The 16,182-nt window shown below is 41.8% G+C and overlaps 1 protein-coding gene across 1 annotated transcript; it reads left to right on the forward strand.

Moving 5' to 3' along the window:
* The first annotated feature begins 431 nt into the window (after positions 1-431).
* Positions 432-14,485, forward strand: LOC117131494. The gene is made up of 6 exons (XM_033283606.1): positions 432-3,117; positions 3,196-4,767; positions 5,128-5,476; positions 5,534-5,598; positions 14,114-14,272; positions 14,327-14,485. The coding sequence occupies exons 1-6, from the start codon at positions 1,078-1,080 to the stop codon at positions 14,483-14,485; spliced, it is 4,344 nt and encodes a 1,447-aa protein (XP_033139497.1). The 5' UTR covers positions 432-1,077.
* Positions 14,486-16,182: the final 1,697 nt, after the last annotated feature.

A 16,182-nucleotide genomic window follows, 5' to 3' on the forward strand; every position in this document is an offset into this window, starting at 1 on the left:
GGTTTTCCAAAGATAGGTTTTTAACGAGGCCATAGATTTGCTTCTCAAATCTCTTAGTTGATGATCTCGAACCAACCTTATCTCGGATCAACCTTATGTTATATTATGTCTTTCATTTCATGTTTTCAAACTTGTCTTTTGTTTCTATTTTCAAGAGAGCGTGTGACTTTACTCTCTTGATAGTTTTCGAGAAGCTTGGAGTCTGTTCCAACTTCTCTTATATAAGTGTACTTTGAACCCCTTATCAATAATCAATTATCTTTTATCATAAACCTTTTCTTTGTTCTCTCTACTGCTTGTCCGCGAGTTGTTGAGTGTTCTTGTTGGTGTGTAGTATCCAACAACCTAAGAGTGTCTATCTCGGTGTGTCATATCCGATCTAGTCACTTAGGAGTATCAAGGAGCCTTTCCGCAGCCTCTTGTGTCACCAATCGATCCACAACCTTGTAGAGCTTGAGTCTTTGATTCGTTCTAGCAAGGATCTATCCCATACTATCCAGAGAAGCAATCTAGGGACGTATTATGTGGTATCAGAGCATCTCTGGTTAGGGAAGTACTCGTTTCTCTTTTGTTTCGATTTAACCTGTTCATCTTCTTGATCAGTTTTTAGATCGATCCGCTTTGTTTCAACTGATCTGTTCTTTGTTTCGCAATATCCATTGATTGATCTGTGATCCGTGGTCGTTTGAGTGTGTGATCTAATCATTTTGTGTCGATCTAATTGTTAAAAGTTTGAGATTGATAGATCTAGGTTTCGCGTTTTTAGATCCGATTGTTATCGATTCATATTCTAGATTTGATCTTTTGTTTGAATCTAATTGATCGTGTGATCTGTTTTAAATCACCTATAACAACTAGATCTACTTGTGTGTCGTCGAAATCTGATTAACAAACCTACCTTGATCGCGTTTCTATTGTGATTTTCAAGTTGTCGATTTGAATCCTTCTTTGCTTGATAATCAAGTTTTCTTTTACCGCCAGTTATTTTCAGTTTAAAATCTCTTGATCATCTACTGATTACGATCAGTTTATTGGAACTATTTACTGGTTGAGTGTTGTTATTGATTCTAGGTACCAATGGGGAAAGAATCAGAAGAAGAAGCCGAGCTAGTAAGGAAGAACAAGATGCTGAGAGATCAAATGACCGAACAAATGAATCAGACCATGATCTCTACTATGGCTGATATGCTCAAGGCTAGCATGAAGGAATTACGTGAGGAGATGAGACAAGAGTTGAGGCAAGCTACTGGCCAGGGACATAGCAATGAGTCTAGAAGAAACCGGCCTACTCCAGTACGGCAAGAGCATGCGGGTTCACAAGAAACCGACAACTACTACTCGCGCAATAGAACTGAGCACAACCCAACGGAGCGCAGTAGTTCATCTTCTGAACTGAGCAGAGGAAGATCAAGGCGTGAACATGATGGAAGGGGGTCACGCAAAGACAAGCTTTCAGGACTTAAGCTTAAGATTCCACCCTTCCATGGCAAGGTGGATCCAGATGCCTACTTGGAGTGGGAAAAGAAGATCGAGCTTGTCTTCAATTGTCAACACTACTCCAATGCCCAAAGGATCAAGATTGCAGCAACTGAATTCTATGATTATGCGTTGAGTTGGTGGGATCAACTTGTAACTACTAGACGGCTTAACCAAGAGAATCCGGTTGATTCATGGCACGAGATGAAGTCACTCATGCGCAAACGGTTTGTTCCAAGTCACTATCACCGCGACCTACATCAAAAGCTGCGAAGACTTACCCAAGGAACACGAACTGTTGAAGAATACTATCAAGACATGGAGTTGCTGATGTTGAGAGCTAGTATCTTGGAGGATAGAGAAGCCACTATGGCAAGGTTTCTTGGAGGGCTTAACCGTGAGATACAAGACAATGTGGAGATGCAACACTATGTGGAAATAGAAGAGATGTTGCACAAAGCTATTCTAGTGGAGCAGCAGCTCAAGAGGAAGGGTAACTCACGCAGCTATGGATCATCTAAGTTCCACCACTCTAAAGAAGAGAAAACATCCTATCTGAAGGATAGCAAGCCTCAGCAGAAAGAAGAGACTAAGCCGAGCAGCATATACAGCAAAGACAAAGGCAAAGCTGAAATTACTAGTTCAAGAACTAGAGATGTTAAGTGCTTCAAATGTCAAGGGCGTGGGCATTATGCTAATGAGTGCACCAACAAAAAGGTTATGATTCTTCTTGAGAATGGAGAGTATGAATCAGAGGAAGAGAAGTTTGGTTCTGATCATGAGGAGTCTGAAGAAGAAAGTGAAGTAGAACCCGTGAAAGGAAGATTGTTGGTGACAAGAAGGCTCTTGAACGTGCAAGCCAAGAATGGAGAGTTTGAGCAGCGAGAGAATCTATTCTACACAAGGTGTATGGTTCAGGGAAAGGTGTGCAGTCTCATTATTGATGGAGGAAGTTGTGTCAATGTAGCCAGTGAGACTATGGTGAAGAAATTGGGTTTGAAAATTCAGAAACACCCAAGACCCTACAGATTGCAGTGGCTCAATGAGGAGGGCGAGATGAAAGTTTCTACTCAAGTACTGGTTCCTATAGCCATTGGTAGATATGAAGATGAAGTCTTGTGTGATGTGTTGCCAATGGAAGCCAGTCATATACTCCTTGGAAGACCCTGGCAGTATGATAGACGTGTGAATCATGATGGCTTCACCAACAAACATTCTTTTGAATTCAACGGAAAGAAGACTGTGCTGGTGCCTCTGTCTCCTAAAGAGGTTCATGAAGATCAAATCCAGCTTCAGAAAAAGAAAGCGAAAGAGATTGATCTCAAACCTGATCATGACAAGCATCACAGCCTCTATGCCAAACAGGGAGATATCAAAAGAATTCTCTACTCTCAAAATTCTATTATCTTGCTTATGTTTAAAGAGACTCTTCTAACCATTACTGATCACACACCGGATCATCCGAGTGAACTAGTTTCTCTTTTACAGGAGTATGCAGATGTGTTTCCAGAAGATAGCCCCATTGGATTGCCTCCAGTGCGTGGGATTGAGCACCAAATAGACTTTGTACCTGGTTCTACACTGCCCAACCGTCCAGCATACAGGACCAATCCACTTGAAACCAAAGAACTGCAGAAACAAGTAGAGGAGCTGATGGAGAAGGGTCATATCCGAGAAAGTTTGAGTCCTTGTGCAGTTCCAGTGCTCCTTGTGCCAAAGAAAGATGGGAGCTGGCGCATGTGTGTTGATTGTAGAGCAATCAACAACATAACAGTGAAGTATCGCCACCCTATTCCTAGATTAGATGATATGCTTGATGAATTGCATGGTTCTTGCATCTTTTCTAAGATAGACTTGAAAAGTGGATATCATCAGATTAGGATGAAAGAAGGAGATGAATGGAAAACTGCATTTAAAACTAAACATGGCTTGTATGAATGGTTAGTTATGCCATTTGGATTAACCAATGCGCCTAGTACATTCATGAGATTGATGAATCATATTCTTAGGTCTTTCATAGGCATCTTTGTTGTTGTGTACTTTGATGATATCTTAGTTTACAGCAAATGCTTAGAAGATCATATAGAACATCTTAGGGCTGTTTTGGATGTTTTGAGAAAGGAAAAGCTATATGCCAATCTAAAGAAGTGCACTTTTTGCACAGATAACTTGGTCTTTCTAGGTTTTGTTGTAAGTGCAGATGGTGTAAAAGTGGATCAGGAAAAGATCAAAGCAATACAAGAGTGGCCGAGTCCAACTACAGTGGGAGAAGTAAGGAGTTTTCATGGACTGGCAGGTTTCTATAGGCGCTTTGTGAAGGATTTCAGCACTCTAGCAGCTCCCCTAACTGAGATAATCAAGAAGGATGTAGGATTCAAGTGGGGAGAAGCTCAGGAAGCCGCATTCCAACTCCTTAAAGAGAAGCTTACTCAATCTCCTCTTCTCATACTTCCTGATTTTTCTAAAACATTTGAAATAGAATGTGATGCCTCAGGAATTGGAATTGGTGCTGTGTTGATGCAGGATAAAAGACCTATTGCTTATTTCAGCGAGAAACTCAGTGGAGCTACTCTCAACTACGCCACTTATGACAAAGAACTCTACGCCTTGGTGAGAGCTCTACAGACTTGGCAGCATTATCTCTGGCCAAAGGAGTTTGTCATTCACACCGACCATGAATCTCTCAAGTATCTCAAAGGACAAAGTAAGCTCAGCAAGAGACATGCTAGATGGGTAGAATTCATTGAAACCTTCCCGTATGTGATCAAATACAAACAAGGTAAGGAGAATATAGTTGCTGATGCACTATCCCGAAGGTATGTCCTCTTAACTACTCTTGATGCTAAGTTGCTAGGCTTTGAGCAGATTAAAGAAATGTATGAATCTGATCCTGACTTTCAAGAAGCTTATAAATCATGTGCTAAGTATGCTTCAGGACATTATTTTAGGCATGATGGATTCTTATTCTATGACAATCGTTTATGTGTGCCTAATTGCTCTTTAAGAGATCTATTTGTCAGGGAATCCCATGGAGGAAGCTTGATGGGTCATTTTGGTATAGCAAAAACCCTTAAAGTTTTGCAGGATCACTTCTATTGGCCGCATATGAAAAGAGATGTGGAGAGAATCTGTGGAAGGTGCACAACTTGCAAGCTTGCAAAGTCTAAGGTTCAACCTCACGGTTTGTATACTCCTTTGCCTATTCCTACTCATCCTTGGAATGATATATCTATGGACTTTGTTATGGGTTTGCCTAGAACTAGGACTGGAAAGGATTCTATCTTTGTGGTTGTTGATAGATTCTCTAAAATGGCACATTTCATAGCTTGCAATAAGACTGATGATGCATTACATGTAGCTAATTTGTTCTTTAAAGAAGTGGTACGTTTGCATGGGATGCCTAGGACTATAGTTTCAGATAGAGATACTAAATTCCTTAGCTACTTTTGGAAAACATTGTGGTCTAAACTAGGAACTAAGCTATTGTTTTCTACTACTTGTCATCCACAAACTGATGGGCAAACTGAAGTAGTTAATAGAACCTTAGGTACTCTCCTGCGTGCATTCATTAAAAAGAACTTGAAATCATGGGAAGATTATTTACCTCATTGTGAATTTGCATACAATCATGCTATGCATTCTGCTTCTAAGTTTTCTCCGTTTGAAATTGTTTATGGGTTCAATCCCATCTCACCTTTGGATCTAATACCTTTACCTGAGTGTGAAAGGGTTAGTATGGATGGAAAAAAGAAAGCTGAGATGGTTCAGCAGATTCATGAGCAAGCTAAGCGCAATCTAGAAGAGAAAACTAAGCAATACGCCAAACAAGCCAACAAGGGAAGGCGTGAGATGATCTTTGAAGTTGGAGATCAAGTATGGGTTCACTTGAGGAAAGAAAGGTTTCCAAAAGAGAGGAAGTCTAAGCTAATGCCAAGGATTGATGGCCCTTTTGAAGTCACCAAGAGGATCAATGACAATGCCTACAAACTTGATCTGCAAGGTAAGTACGACATAAGTGATAGCTTCAATGTTACTGACTTGATCCCTTTTGTTGCAGATGAGCCAGATTTGAGGTCAAATCCTTTTCAAGAGGGAGGGGATGATGTGATCATGGACCAACTATCTAATGGAGATGATGAGGATCTGGATAAGCCGACTGATGGAGATGTTCTAGTCTTGCCTAAAGGACCTATGACTCGATCAAGATCAAGGAAGCTCACGCAAGTTATTGGAGGATTGGTTAAGAGGTCATGGAAGCAAGAGGAATGTCTTGGTAGAAGCTTGATCAACCAAGACACACTTATCACCATTCAAGCTACTTCACCATCAAGCTGATCATCAACTAAGCAAGCAAACTATGTGTGCTCTTTTTCCCTATCTTTGGTTTTGTCCCAATGGGTTTTCCAAAGATAGGTTTTTAACGAGGCCATAGATTTGCTTCTCAAATCTCTTAGTTGATGATCTCGAACCAACCTTATCCCGGATCAACCTTATGTTATATTATGTCTTTCATTTCATGTTTTCAAACTTGTCTTTTGTTTCTATTTTCAAGAGAGCGTGTGACTTTACTCTCTTGATAGTTTTCGAGAAGCTTGGAGTCTGTTCCAACTTCTCTTATATAAGTGTACTTTGAACCCCTTATCAATAATCAATTATCTTTTATCATAAACCTTTTCTTTGTTCTCTCTACTGCTTGTCCGCGAGTTGTTGAGTGTTCTTGTTGGTGTGTAGTATCCAACAACCTAAGAGTGTCTATCTCGGTGTGTCATATCCGATCTAGTCACTTAGGAGTATCAAGGAGCCTTTCCGCAGCCTCTTGTGTCACCAATCGATCCACAACCTTGTAGAGCTTGAGTCTTTGATTCGTTCTAGCAAGGATCTATCCCATACTATCCAGAGAAGCAATCTAGGGACGTATTAGATCAGATCTATCAATTTTGGATTTACGCAAATCAGATTTAAGATAAATAAGAACAGATCTATCACAAGAATATCACAAATCAAATTATTCAGCAAGTGATTCAACAGATCAAGCGATTCGATTACTTCCTTCACACGGATCGGATGAGTTTGATTTCAAATATGATAAGAACACTTAGTTCTAACAGGATTCAACACAGATGATTAGCAATCAGGTGATATGCTACTTAGATGATACGAGAAACAACAACAGATCACAGATCTATCAATGGTAATCAAAGAAGTTGAAGAGTTTATTTGAAACCAAAGAGAAATCGAAAACTTCCCAATCCAAAGTAGCTCTGATACCACTTAATGAGATCCTAGGATGTTTCTTTGGATTGAACTGGATAGATCCTTGTATAAACGAATCAGAGACTCAAGTTTATCAAGGTGATGGCTCGTATGGTGACACAAAGAGTTGCGGAAAGACTCCTTGATACTCCTAGATGACTAGCTTGGATATTACACACCAAAATAGACACCCTTAGTTGTTGGATATGACACACCAACGGAATTCACTCAAGACTTGATGAGAAGTAAAGAGAGAACAAAGAAATCTGATAGATTTTTGTAGAAAGAAGATTGTATTGCAAAAGAGAGAACGCACACAAGCTTATATAGAGAAGTATGGAACAGGCTCCACATTCTCGAGATCATTAAAGGGAACAGGCTCCCTTGGAACTACAACAAAGACTAAAGACTTATTCAAATTTGAAAAGAGTTTAAAACATGAAATAAAAACCATAGTTTAAAAATAACATAAGGTGGAACCATGATACATCATCTAAGGTTTATGTAAGTAACTTGTGGCCTCATTAAAAACCTGCCTTTGGAAAACCCAATGGGACAAAACCAAAGGTTAGGAAAAGAGCACACACAAGCACTTGCTTAGATGATGATCAGTTTGAAACAATGGCTTGAATGGTGATGAGAGTGTCTTGATTGATCAAACGTCCATCAAGGCTATCTTCTTGCTTCCATGAGATCATAAGTATACTTCCAACAGCTTCTTTGAGTCTTCTTGCTTTGGCACGAGTGATGGGACCTGGTGGAATGACTAAGGCATCCTCTTCTTCACTTGATTTGTCTTTGAGCTCTTCATCTCCATCCTTGTGCTGGTCCATGATCATATCAGCTGGTACCAGGAGAGTTGAGAAACAAGTTAGAAGCAAGAAGCAGGAAGGCAATGTTCATTGGCTACTCAACAACTCAAAAAGGATACAAGTGTTATGATCCAGAAGCTAGAAGAGTACTTGTATCTAGAGATGTGAAGTTCATTGAAGAAAGAGGGTACTATGAGGAGAAGAATCAAGAGGAATTGAAGGATCTCACATCAGATAAGGCTGGAGTCTTAAGGACTATACTAGAGGGTCTAGGCATCAGGATGAACCAGGATCAGTCTGCGAGTGGTGGAGGCCAGGGAGGAAGCTCAAATGAACCGCTTAGAGCTACACAAACACCTCACCTTGATCATGAGGGGGGAAGTGAACCTGAAACTCAAGAAAATGGCCAAGAAGGAGTCGGCTTGAGTGAAGAAGGAGAAGAGATCAACTCAGGTTCTCATCATCAAGGTGAGCAAAGCCAAGAAGATGAAGAACATCAGAGTGGAGTTCAAGAACCAAGTACACAAGATGAACCGGTTCAAGAACAAGAACAACCTGTATTGAGAAGAAGCACAAGGCTGAGGAAGGATCCTTCCAGTTGGGTAAACACGCGAGTGTACTACAATGCCCAAGCTGTGGAGCATCCCTCTCAAGCTGTGTGCTCTTTTGCTCAATACCCTGAAGAACATTGTGCTTTTATGGTAAACTTGGATGAGAATTACATTCCAAGAAGCTATGAAGAGGCAGTAATGGATACGGAATGGAAGGAATCAGTTGGAGCTGAGGCAGGGGCTATGATCAAGAATGATACATGGTATGAGAGTGAGTTACCAAAAGGGAAGAAGGCTGTGACTAGTAGATGGATCTTCACAATCAAGTATAAGGCTGATGGAACAGTTGAGAGGAAGAAGTCAAGATTGGTTGCAAGAGGTTTCACTCAAACTTATGGAGAGGATTACATTGAGACCTTTGCACCAGTAGCTAAACTACACACAATCCGGATTGTATTAAGCTTGGCTGTGAACCTTGGATGGGGCTTATGGCAAATGGATGTGAAGAATGCACTCCTACAAGGAGAGCTGGAGGATGAAGTGTATATGCATCCACCTCCAGGCTTGGAACACTTAGTGAAAAGAGGGAATGTGTTGAGACTGAAGAAAGCTATCTATGGATTGAAGCAATCACCAAGAGCTTGGTACAACAAGCTGAGTACTACTCTGAATGGCCGAGGCTTCAAGAAGTCTGAACTAGATCACACCCTCTTCACTCTCACTACTCCCTCAGGTATGATTGCACTCCTTGTGTATGTTGATGATATCATTATCACAGGAAGTGATAAGGAAGGTATCATAGCAACCAAGGAGTTCCTTAAATCCATGTTTGAGATTAAAGACTTGGGAGAAATGAAATACTTTCTTGGAATTGAGATATGTAGATCCAAGGAAGGTTTGTTCATGTCCCAAAGGAAGTATACACTTGATCTTTTGAAAGGTGCAGGTGCTTATGGAGGCAAGACAGCAAGGATGCCTATGGAGGATGGCTACAAAGTCCCACGAGAGGGGGAGATTGAAGACAGCAAACCTTATCAGGATCCTAAACTCTATAGAAAGCTAGTTGGCAAATTGATTTACCTTACCATAACTAGGCCTGACATTTGCTTTGCTGTGAATCAGGTGAGTCAACACATGCAAGTGCCTAAGGAGCATCATTGGCGCATGGTGGAGAGGATCTTGATGTATCTCAATGGCTCACCTGATCAAGGAGTATGGATGGGTTGCAATGGGAGCACTGAAGTGGTTGGATACTGTGATGCGGATTGGGCTGGTGATAGAGCAGACAGGAGATCAACCACAGGCTATTGCACATTCATTGGAGGCAACTTGGTTACTTGGAAGAGTAAGAAGCAGAAGGTGGTGTCTTGCTCTAGTGCAGAAGCTGAGTATAGAGCTATGCTGAAGCTGACCAACGAGCTAGTGTGGATCAAGGGCATCTTGAAGCATTTAGAGATTGATCAAGCCACGCCAATGACTATGCACTGTGATAACCAAGCTGCCATCCACATTGCCTCCAACTCGGTGTTCCATGAGAGAACCAAGCACATTGAAGTGGATTGCCACAAGGTGAGGCAGATGATCATCTTAGGAGTCATCTTGCCATGCTACACAAGGAGTGAAGATCAGTTGGCTGATGTGTTCACCAAGGCTGCAAGACAGAAGACAATGGAGTCCATTCACATCAGGTTGGGCCTCATTGATCTTGGGAAGAGAAGGAGCTGATCCCCTTTGGCTGTGAGGTCTTTACTCTTTTTCCCTTATCAAGGTTTTATCCCAATGGGTTTTCCTTGGTAAGGTTTTTAATGAGGAAGATCTCATAGCTGTCCAAGCTTAGGCTTTCACAAAGCTAAGCTTGAGGGGGAGTGTTGATCAGAGTTAAGTATATGAGAAGAGGAGCTAAGGGAGTTGAGGTATTAGAGGAAGAGATGAAGTATGGAAGAAGAGGTGAGTTTGGGTTGAGTGATCCGTACAAGGCCGTACAGGCCGTACCATCCGTACATAGGACATCAACCAAACTCACCAAGGTAAAACTAAGTTACCAAGGTAACTTAGTGGAGAGGAGGATAAGCTTTGGAGTGGATAAGACTGCGGAGGAAGAAGAGCTGAGGCGCGGACTGACAGTCTGGCATGGACTGGAAAGTAAACAGCATCTATGAGAAGATGCTAGATGCCTCACACACTTGAAGAAGCTCATTGGCCGGATTCAAATATAGGCTCCTCCTCCTTTTGACTTCACATGCTTTCCTTATCCTTTGTAATCGAAAACCCTAAGCTCCCCTTGCTATATATTGTAACCCAAGATCATTAATGAAAGTTAGACAGTTCTAATCACTAAATCTCTCTACACATTTCACAATGATTCTCCATTAGTCTCATAATCTCTTACTCTTTCTTAATCTCTCTCTTATTCTCTTATAAACTCAGATTCTATCTTACATTTCTCAAAAGTCATAATGTAATCCTCTCCATAGGTCTGTGTAAATCCTCTTGCAACCAATCTAGTCTTCTTCCTATCAATCTGTCCATTTGCAAGATACTTGATTGTGAAGATCCATCTACTAGATACAGCCTTCTTTCCCTTAGGCAGCTCACTCTCATACCATGTATCATTTTTGATCATAGCACCTGCTTCAGCTCCCACTGATTCTTTCCATTCCTTGTCTAACATAGCTTCTTCATAAGTATGATTTTAGAGAGTTGAACAGGTATTGAGAGATTTAGAGAAAGATTAAAGTGAGATGAGATGATTTATGAAATGTAGAAGAGAAACATGATGAACTAGAGAGAGAATATGATGAACTCGTGTTAATCATTAATCAAGACAGAGTTTACAATATATAGAGAGAGACATTAGGGTATTCAGAAGCACTAAGCATGTGAGGTCAAGGATAAGGTTGCTTTAATTTGAATGTAAACCAATGGGGATTATCACACGCTTAAGGCATCTTTGGGTGAGACTCCTTTTGCCTTTACAGCCTGTGCCAGACTGTCAGGATAAGCCGCGGTCACTCTATCCATCCAAACAGTCATATCTTCTAAGGTAAAACCCCTTTGGCCGTTTACCTCTCTTACCCGGGTAACTTCTCTTCTTGGTCGAGTTATGGATCGACCCGGACAGTACGGACGGTACGGCCAGTACGGCCTCTTGTACGGCCTGGTCGATCCCTAACCTTCCTTCCCTTTGCCTCCACATTCTCACATCCTCAACTCCCTAAGCCATCTTCTCACATATTGATCAACTCATTTCAACACTCCCCCTCAAGCTTAACTTAATAACTTAGTTAAGCTTGGAACCACCATGAGATCTTCCTCATTAAAAACCTCACCAAGGAAAACCCAATGGGACAAAACCTTGATGAGGGAAAAAGAGTGAAGACCTCATGGCAAAGGGGATCAGCTCCTTGGGGAAAGATCTATGAGCCCCAATCTGGTATGAATGGACTCCATAGTCTTTTGTCTTGCAGCCTTGGTGAACACATCCGCAAGTTGATCCTCACTCCTTGTGTAGCATGGCAAGATCACTCCCAAGACAATCATCTGCCTCACCTTGTGACAATCAACTTCAATGTGCTTGGTTCTCTCATGGAAGACAGAGTTGGTTGCAATGTGTATAGCCGCTTGATTATCACAATGCATAGTCATTGGAGTTCCCTGCTCTATCTCCAAGTGCTTCAAGATTCCTTTGATCCATACCAACTCATTGGTAAGCTTCAGCATTGCTCTATACTCAGCTTCAGCGCTTGAACAAGACACCACCTTCTGCTTCTTACTCTTCCAAGTCACCAAGTTGCCTCCAATGAATGTACAATAGCCGGTGGTTGATCTCCTGTCTGCTCTATCTCCAGCCCAATCTGCATCACAGTATCCCACCACTTCAGTGCTCTTGTTGCATCCCATCCACACTCCAAGGCTTGACGTCCCATTCAGATACAAGAGAAGTCTCTCCACCATGCGCCAGTGATGATCCTTTGGGACTTGCATATGTTGGCTCACTAGGTTCACCGCAAAGCATATGTCTGGTCGTGTGATTGTAAGGTAGATGAGCTTCCCTACTAGCTTCCTGTACAGCTTTGGATCATGAAAGGCCTTGCTATCTTCAACCTCCCCCTCACGTGGAACCTTGTATCCATCTTCAAGAGGCATCTTTGCTGTCTTGTCTCCTTGTATACCTGCATCTTTCAAAAGATCAAGTGTATACTTCCTTTGGGAAATGAACAATCCTTCCTTAGATCTACACAACTCAATTCCAAGGAAGTATTTCATTTCCCCTAAGTCTTTGATTTCAAACACAGATTTCAAAAACTCCTTTGTGGCTTTTATACCAGCCTTATCACTACCTGTTATGATAATGTCATCATCATATACAAGTAGACAGATGATACCTGAAGGTGTAGTGAGGGTGAAGAGGGTGTGATCCAACTCTGACTTCTTGAACCCACGCCCATTCAGAGTAGTGCTCAGCTTGTTGTACCATGCTCTAGGTGATTGCTTTAACCCATAGATTGCCTTCTTAAGTCTCAATACATTCCCTGGTTTCACCAGATGCTCTAGGCCTGGTGGTGGATGCATATACACTTCATCCTCTAGCTCTCCTTGAAGAAAGGCATTCTTCACATCCATTTGCCAAAGCTCCCACTCAAGGTTCACAGCAAGAGACAATACAATTCTTATTGTATGTAGCTTGGCAACGGGAGCAAAGGTATCAATGTAGTCTTCCCCATATGTTTGAGTGTATCCTCTAGCCACCAGTCTTGTCTTCTTTCTCTCAATGGTTCCATCAGGTAGATACTTAATGGTGAATATCCACTTGCTGGTTACTGCCTTCTTTCCTTTTGGCAACTCACTTTCAAACCAAGTGTCATTCTTTATCATGGCATTTGCTTCATCTCCAACAGATTCCTTCCAGTCTTGATGTAGCATTGCTTCTTCATATGATCTTGGTATACTACTTTCATCTAGGCTCATCATGAATGCGCAATGCTCCTTTGGATAACAAGCAAATGAACACACAGCTTGAGAAGGATGCTCCACAGCCTGGGCATTGTAGTACACTCTCGTGTTTACCCAGTTGGAAGCATCTCTCTTCAGCCGTGTGCTTCTCCTTAATGGTACCTCAGCTAGTGCTTGTTCTGGTGCTTCTACTTCAGTAGCTTCCACTCCTCCTTGTTCTGATAGCTCATTAGGCTCTTCATTACTTGGTTCAGCTCCACCTTGATCAGGATGATCCGCAAAATCTTGATTCTCATCCGGCTCAATTCCATTCCCTCCCTCATGATCAAGGTGAGATTGTTCTTCAGCTTCTTGTCTTTCAGATGACTGATTCTCTGTCGACTCCTGGGACATTCCAATTCCAAGACCTTCTAGTATCTGTCTCAAGCTTGTAGCTCTATCTGAAGGTTGTGAAAGATCCTCCAGCTCTTTCCAATCTTTATCTTCATAGTAGCTCTTCTCTTCAAAGAACTTGACATCTCTTGATACAAGAACTCTCCTTGACTCAGGAACAAAGCACTTGTATCCCTTCTGTGTGGTTGAGTATCCTATCATCATAGCTTTGATACTCTTTGCTTCCAGCTTGTTTCTCATCTCTCCCGGGATAAGAACATAGCTTACACACCCAAACACTCTTAGGTGATCTAGGACTGGCTTGCTGTTGTTGAGGACTTCATAAGGAGCTTTATCTTCCAGAATCTTGGTTGGAATCCTATTGATTAGGTAGCAAGCCGTGATCACAGCATCACTCCAGAATCTCTTTGGCACTCTCATCTGGAACATCATTGATCTAGCCACTTCCATAAGATGTCTGTTCTTCCTCTCAGCCACTCCATTTTGTTGAGGTGTATAAGGGCAACTCGTTTGGTGAAGTATCCCATGTTGAGCTAGATGGTTCTTGAATGCATGGCCAGTATACTCTCCACCATTATCAGACCTGAAAATCTTAATCTTGGCATTATACTGGTTAGAAACATATGATTGAAAGTTTCTAAATGCATCTAGAACCCTATCCTTTGTTTTAATTAGTGTTATCCAGGTGATGAGGACATTCAACCAGAGCCGGAACCAGACTTAACTGAACCTGATATCCAGGACATGATCAGCAACATAACCAAATCAGAGACAGTCCAAGAAGTGCCAGTACCAACCGTATTCAAGGGAGCTATCACTAGACAAAGAGCTAAGGTACTTCAACATAAATTTAATGAGAGCATGATACTTGCTTCTGATCTTGGACAGGTTAAACTGGCTGATGAACCAAGCTTGAAGCAAGATGAACTAAAGGGTGCAGAACCGGTTAAGGAGAAGCAAGCATCAAGTGAGGATATGTGGCCACTCATCCCGGAGCAATGCCACACCAACCTGATGATCATTACCATGGAAGATCAACTTGCCTAGCAAGTCTCTTGGACGAATCTAGCAGCTAGGCCAAGCTCTTTGTGTGTGCTCTTTTTCCCTTACTCTTGGTTTTGTCCCAAATGGGTTTTCCAGGGAAGGTTTTTAACGAGGCCACAACTTGCTTCACACTTATCCTAAGTGCCAAGTTCGATCCAAGGCTAAGAAGTCTCATGACCTTATTTCATGTTTTACATTATAGTTTGTTTCCTTATTTGTACTTTCGTGACTTAAGTGGAGCCTGTTCCCTTAGTCCTATTTATATGTTTTCGCAAGCCCACTTTTGGGGCAGACTTTGAATAATCATAAACTTTTCTTTTAAAGAAAACCCTAGAGCTCTCAAGTTAGAACTCGCCTCCTTCTCTTTGCCTTGTGAGACCAGTACCTCCACGGCCTAGAGGAACCTTGTGTTGTATCACGAGCCTCCCATCTCTCGTGTGGTGCACTTCATCCCATCATACAGTTCCAGTTCAGATCCCTTGGTTGATTAGATCAGTCCATCCGGATCACCCTTGTGTTAGATCGGCTCCTTCTCTCTTGCTTGGGAACGTACAGCCTTTGTTAGCTTAGGCTTGTATCATTTCTGGTATCAGAGCTGAAGTTCCTTCAGCATCAGGTTATATCTATCCTTGTCTCTTTTATTTGCATCCGATTTGTGATCCATTGTTTCTGCTTTCATGAAATCATAAACCAAATAAAGAGATCGCGTTTCATTGTTGCACTTAGTTGTTTTCTTCACATCTTGCTTGCATCCGATTGTTACATCCTGTCCTGCTTAGTTTTAATCTTCATAAAGTCAAAAAAAAAAAAAAAAACGTGTTGCTAGGATTGCATATTTTGGTTTCCAATTGTTTGATCGACAGGTTTATTCGGTTTCCATATTTGCAAAGAGTTTTCAAATTATTTCCTTCCCGGTCGATCACTTTCTCCAAGTCTTTCCAATTCTAATTCTACTACAGCTTTTATTAGTGTTTTTGCCTATTCGAATTTATAAAAAAAAAAAAAAAAGGGAAATTTGTATCTTTTCTTTCTTGTTTTCTTTCTTATTTACCTATTGAAAAGCTAAGGCATCTCTTGTTTATCTTGCAAGGTACAACTCAACCGCATACATGGGAGAAGCGAGTGAGCAAGCTACCATGATGCAAGTCCTCAACGCTTTGAGAGAAGAGATGAGGGTTATGCGGCAAGACCTTGGGGAAAGGATGACTAGAGTTGAGCAAAGGCCTCCTCCTTTGCAACCAGTACGGAACGTTGATAGGTTCTTGAATCCAAACAACAGAAGATATGGAGTGCCCGTCCATGACAACCCGGAGACTAGCACCCGGAACCAGCAGACTGATGAAGACACGGGACAGCAGCACGGCCCAATACCAAACCAGAGAGCAGGGTTGCAACCAGATGACTATGGTGAAGAAGAAGAGGAGGAAGGGTTTGCACCTCAACCCAGAGCTCCACGCAGGCAAAACCGGCACCAAGGGTTTGAAGAAGAGGAACTCCTACCTCAACACAGAGCCCCACGCCAACAAAACTATAACCAAGGGCCCGAGCACATCAAGATGAATGCTCCCGGCTATGCGGGAAAGGTTGATCCAGAAGCTTACCTAGACTGGGAGAAAAGGATGGATCACATTTTTGCCTACTATAACCACCCTGGTCCTAAAAGAGTTGCTTTGGCAGTAGCTCAGCTCACGGACAATGCA

The sequence above is a fragment of the Brassica rapa genome, unplaced genomic scaffold (assembly GCF_000309985.2).
Source record: "Brassica rapa cultivar Chiifu-401-42 unplaced genomic scaffold, CAAS_Brap_v3.01 Scaffold0991, whole genome shotgun sequence".
Classification (NCBI taxonomy): Eukaryota; Viridiplantae; Streptophyta; class Magnoliopsida; order Brassicales; family Brassicaceae; genus Brassica; species Brassica rapa.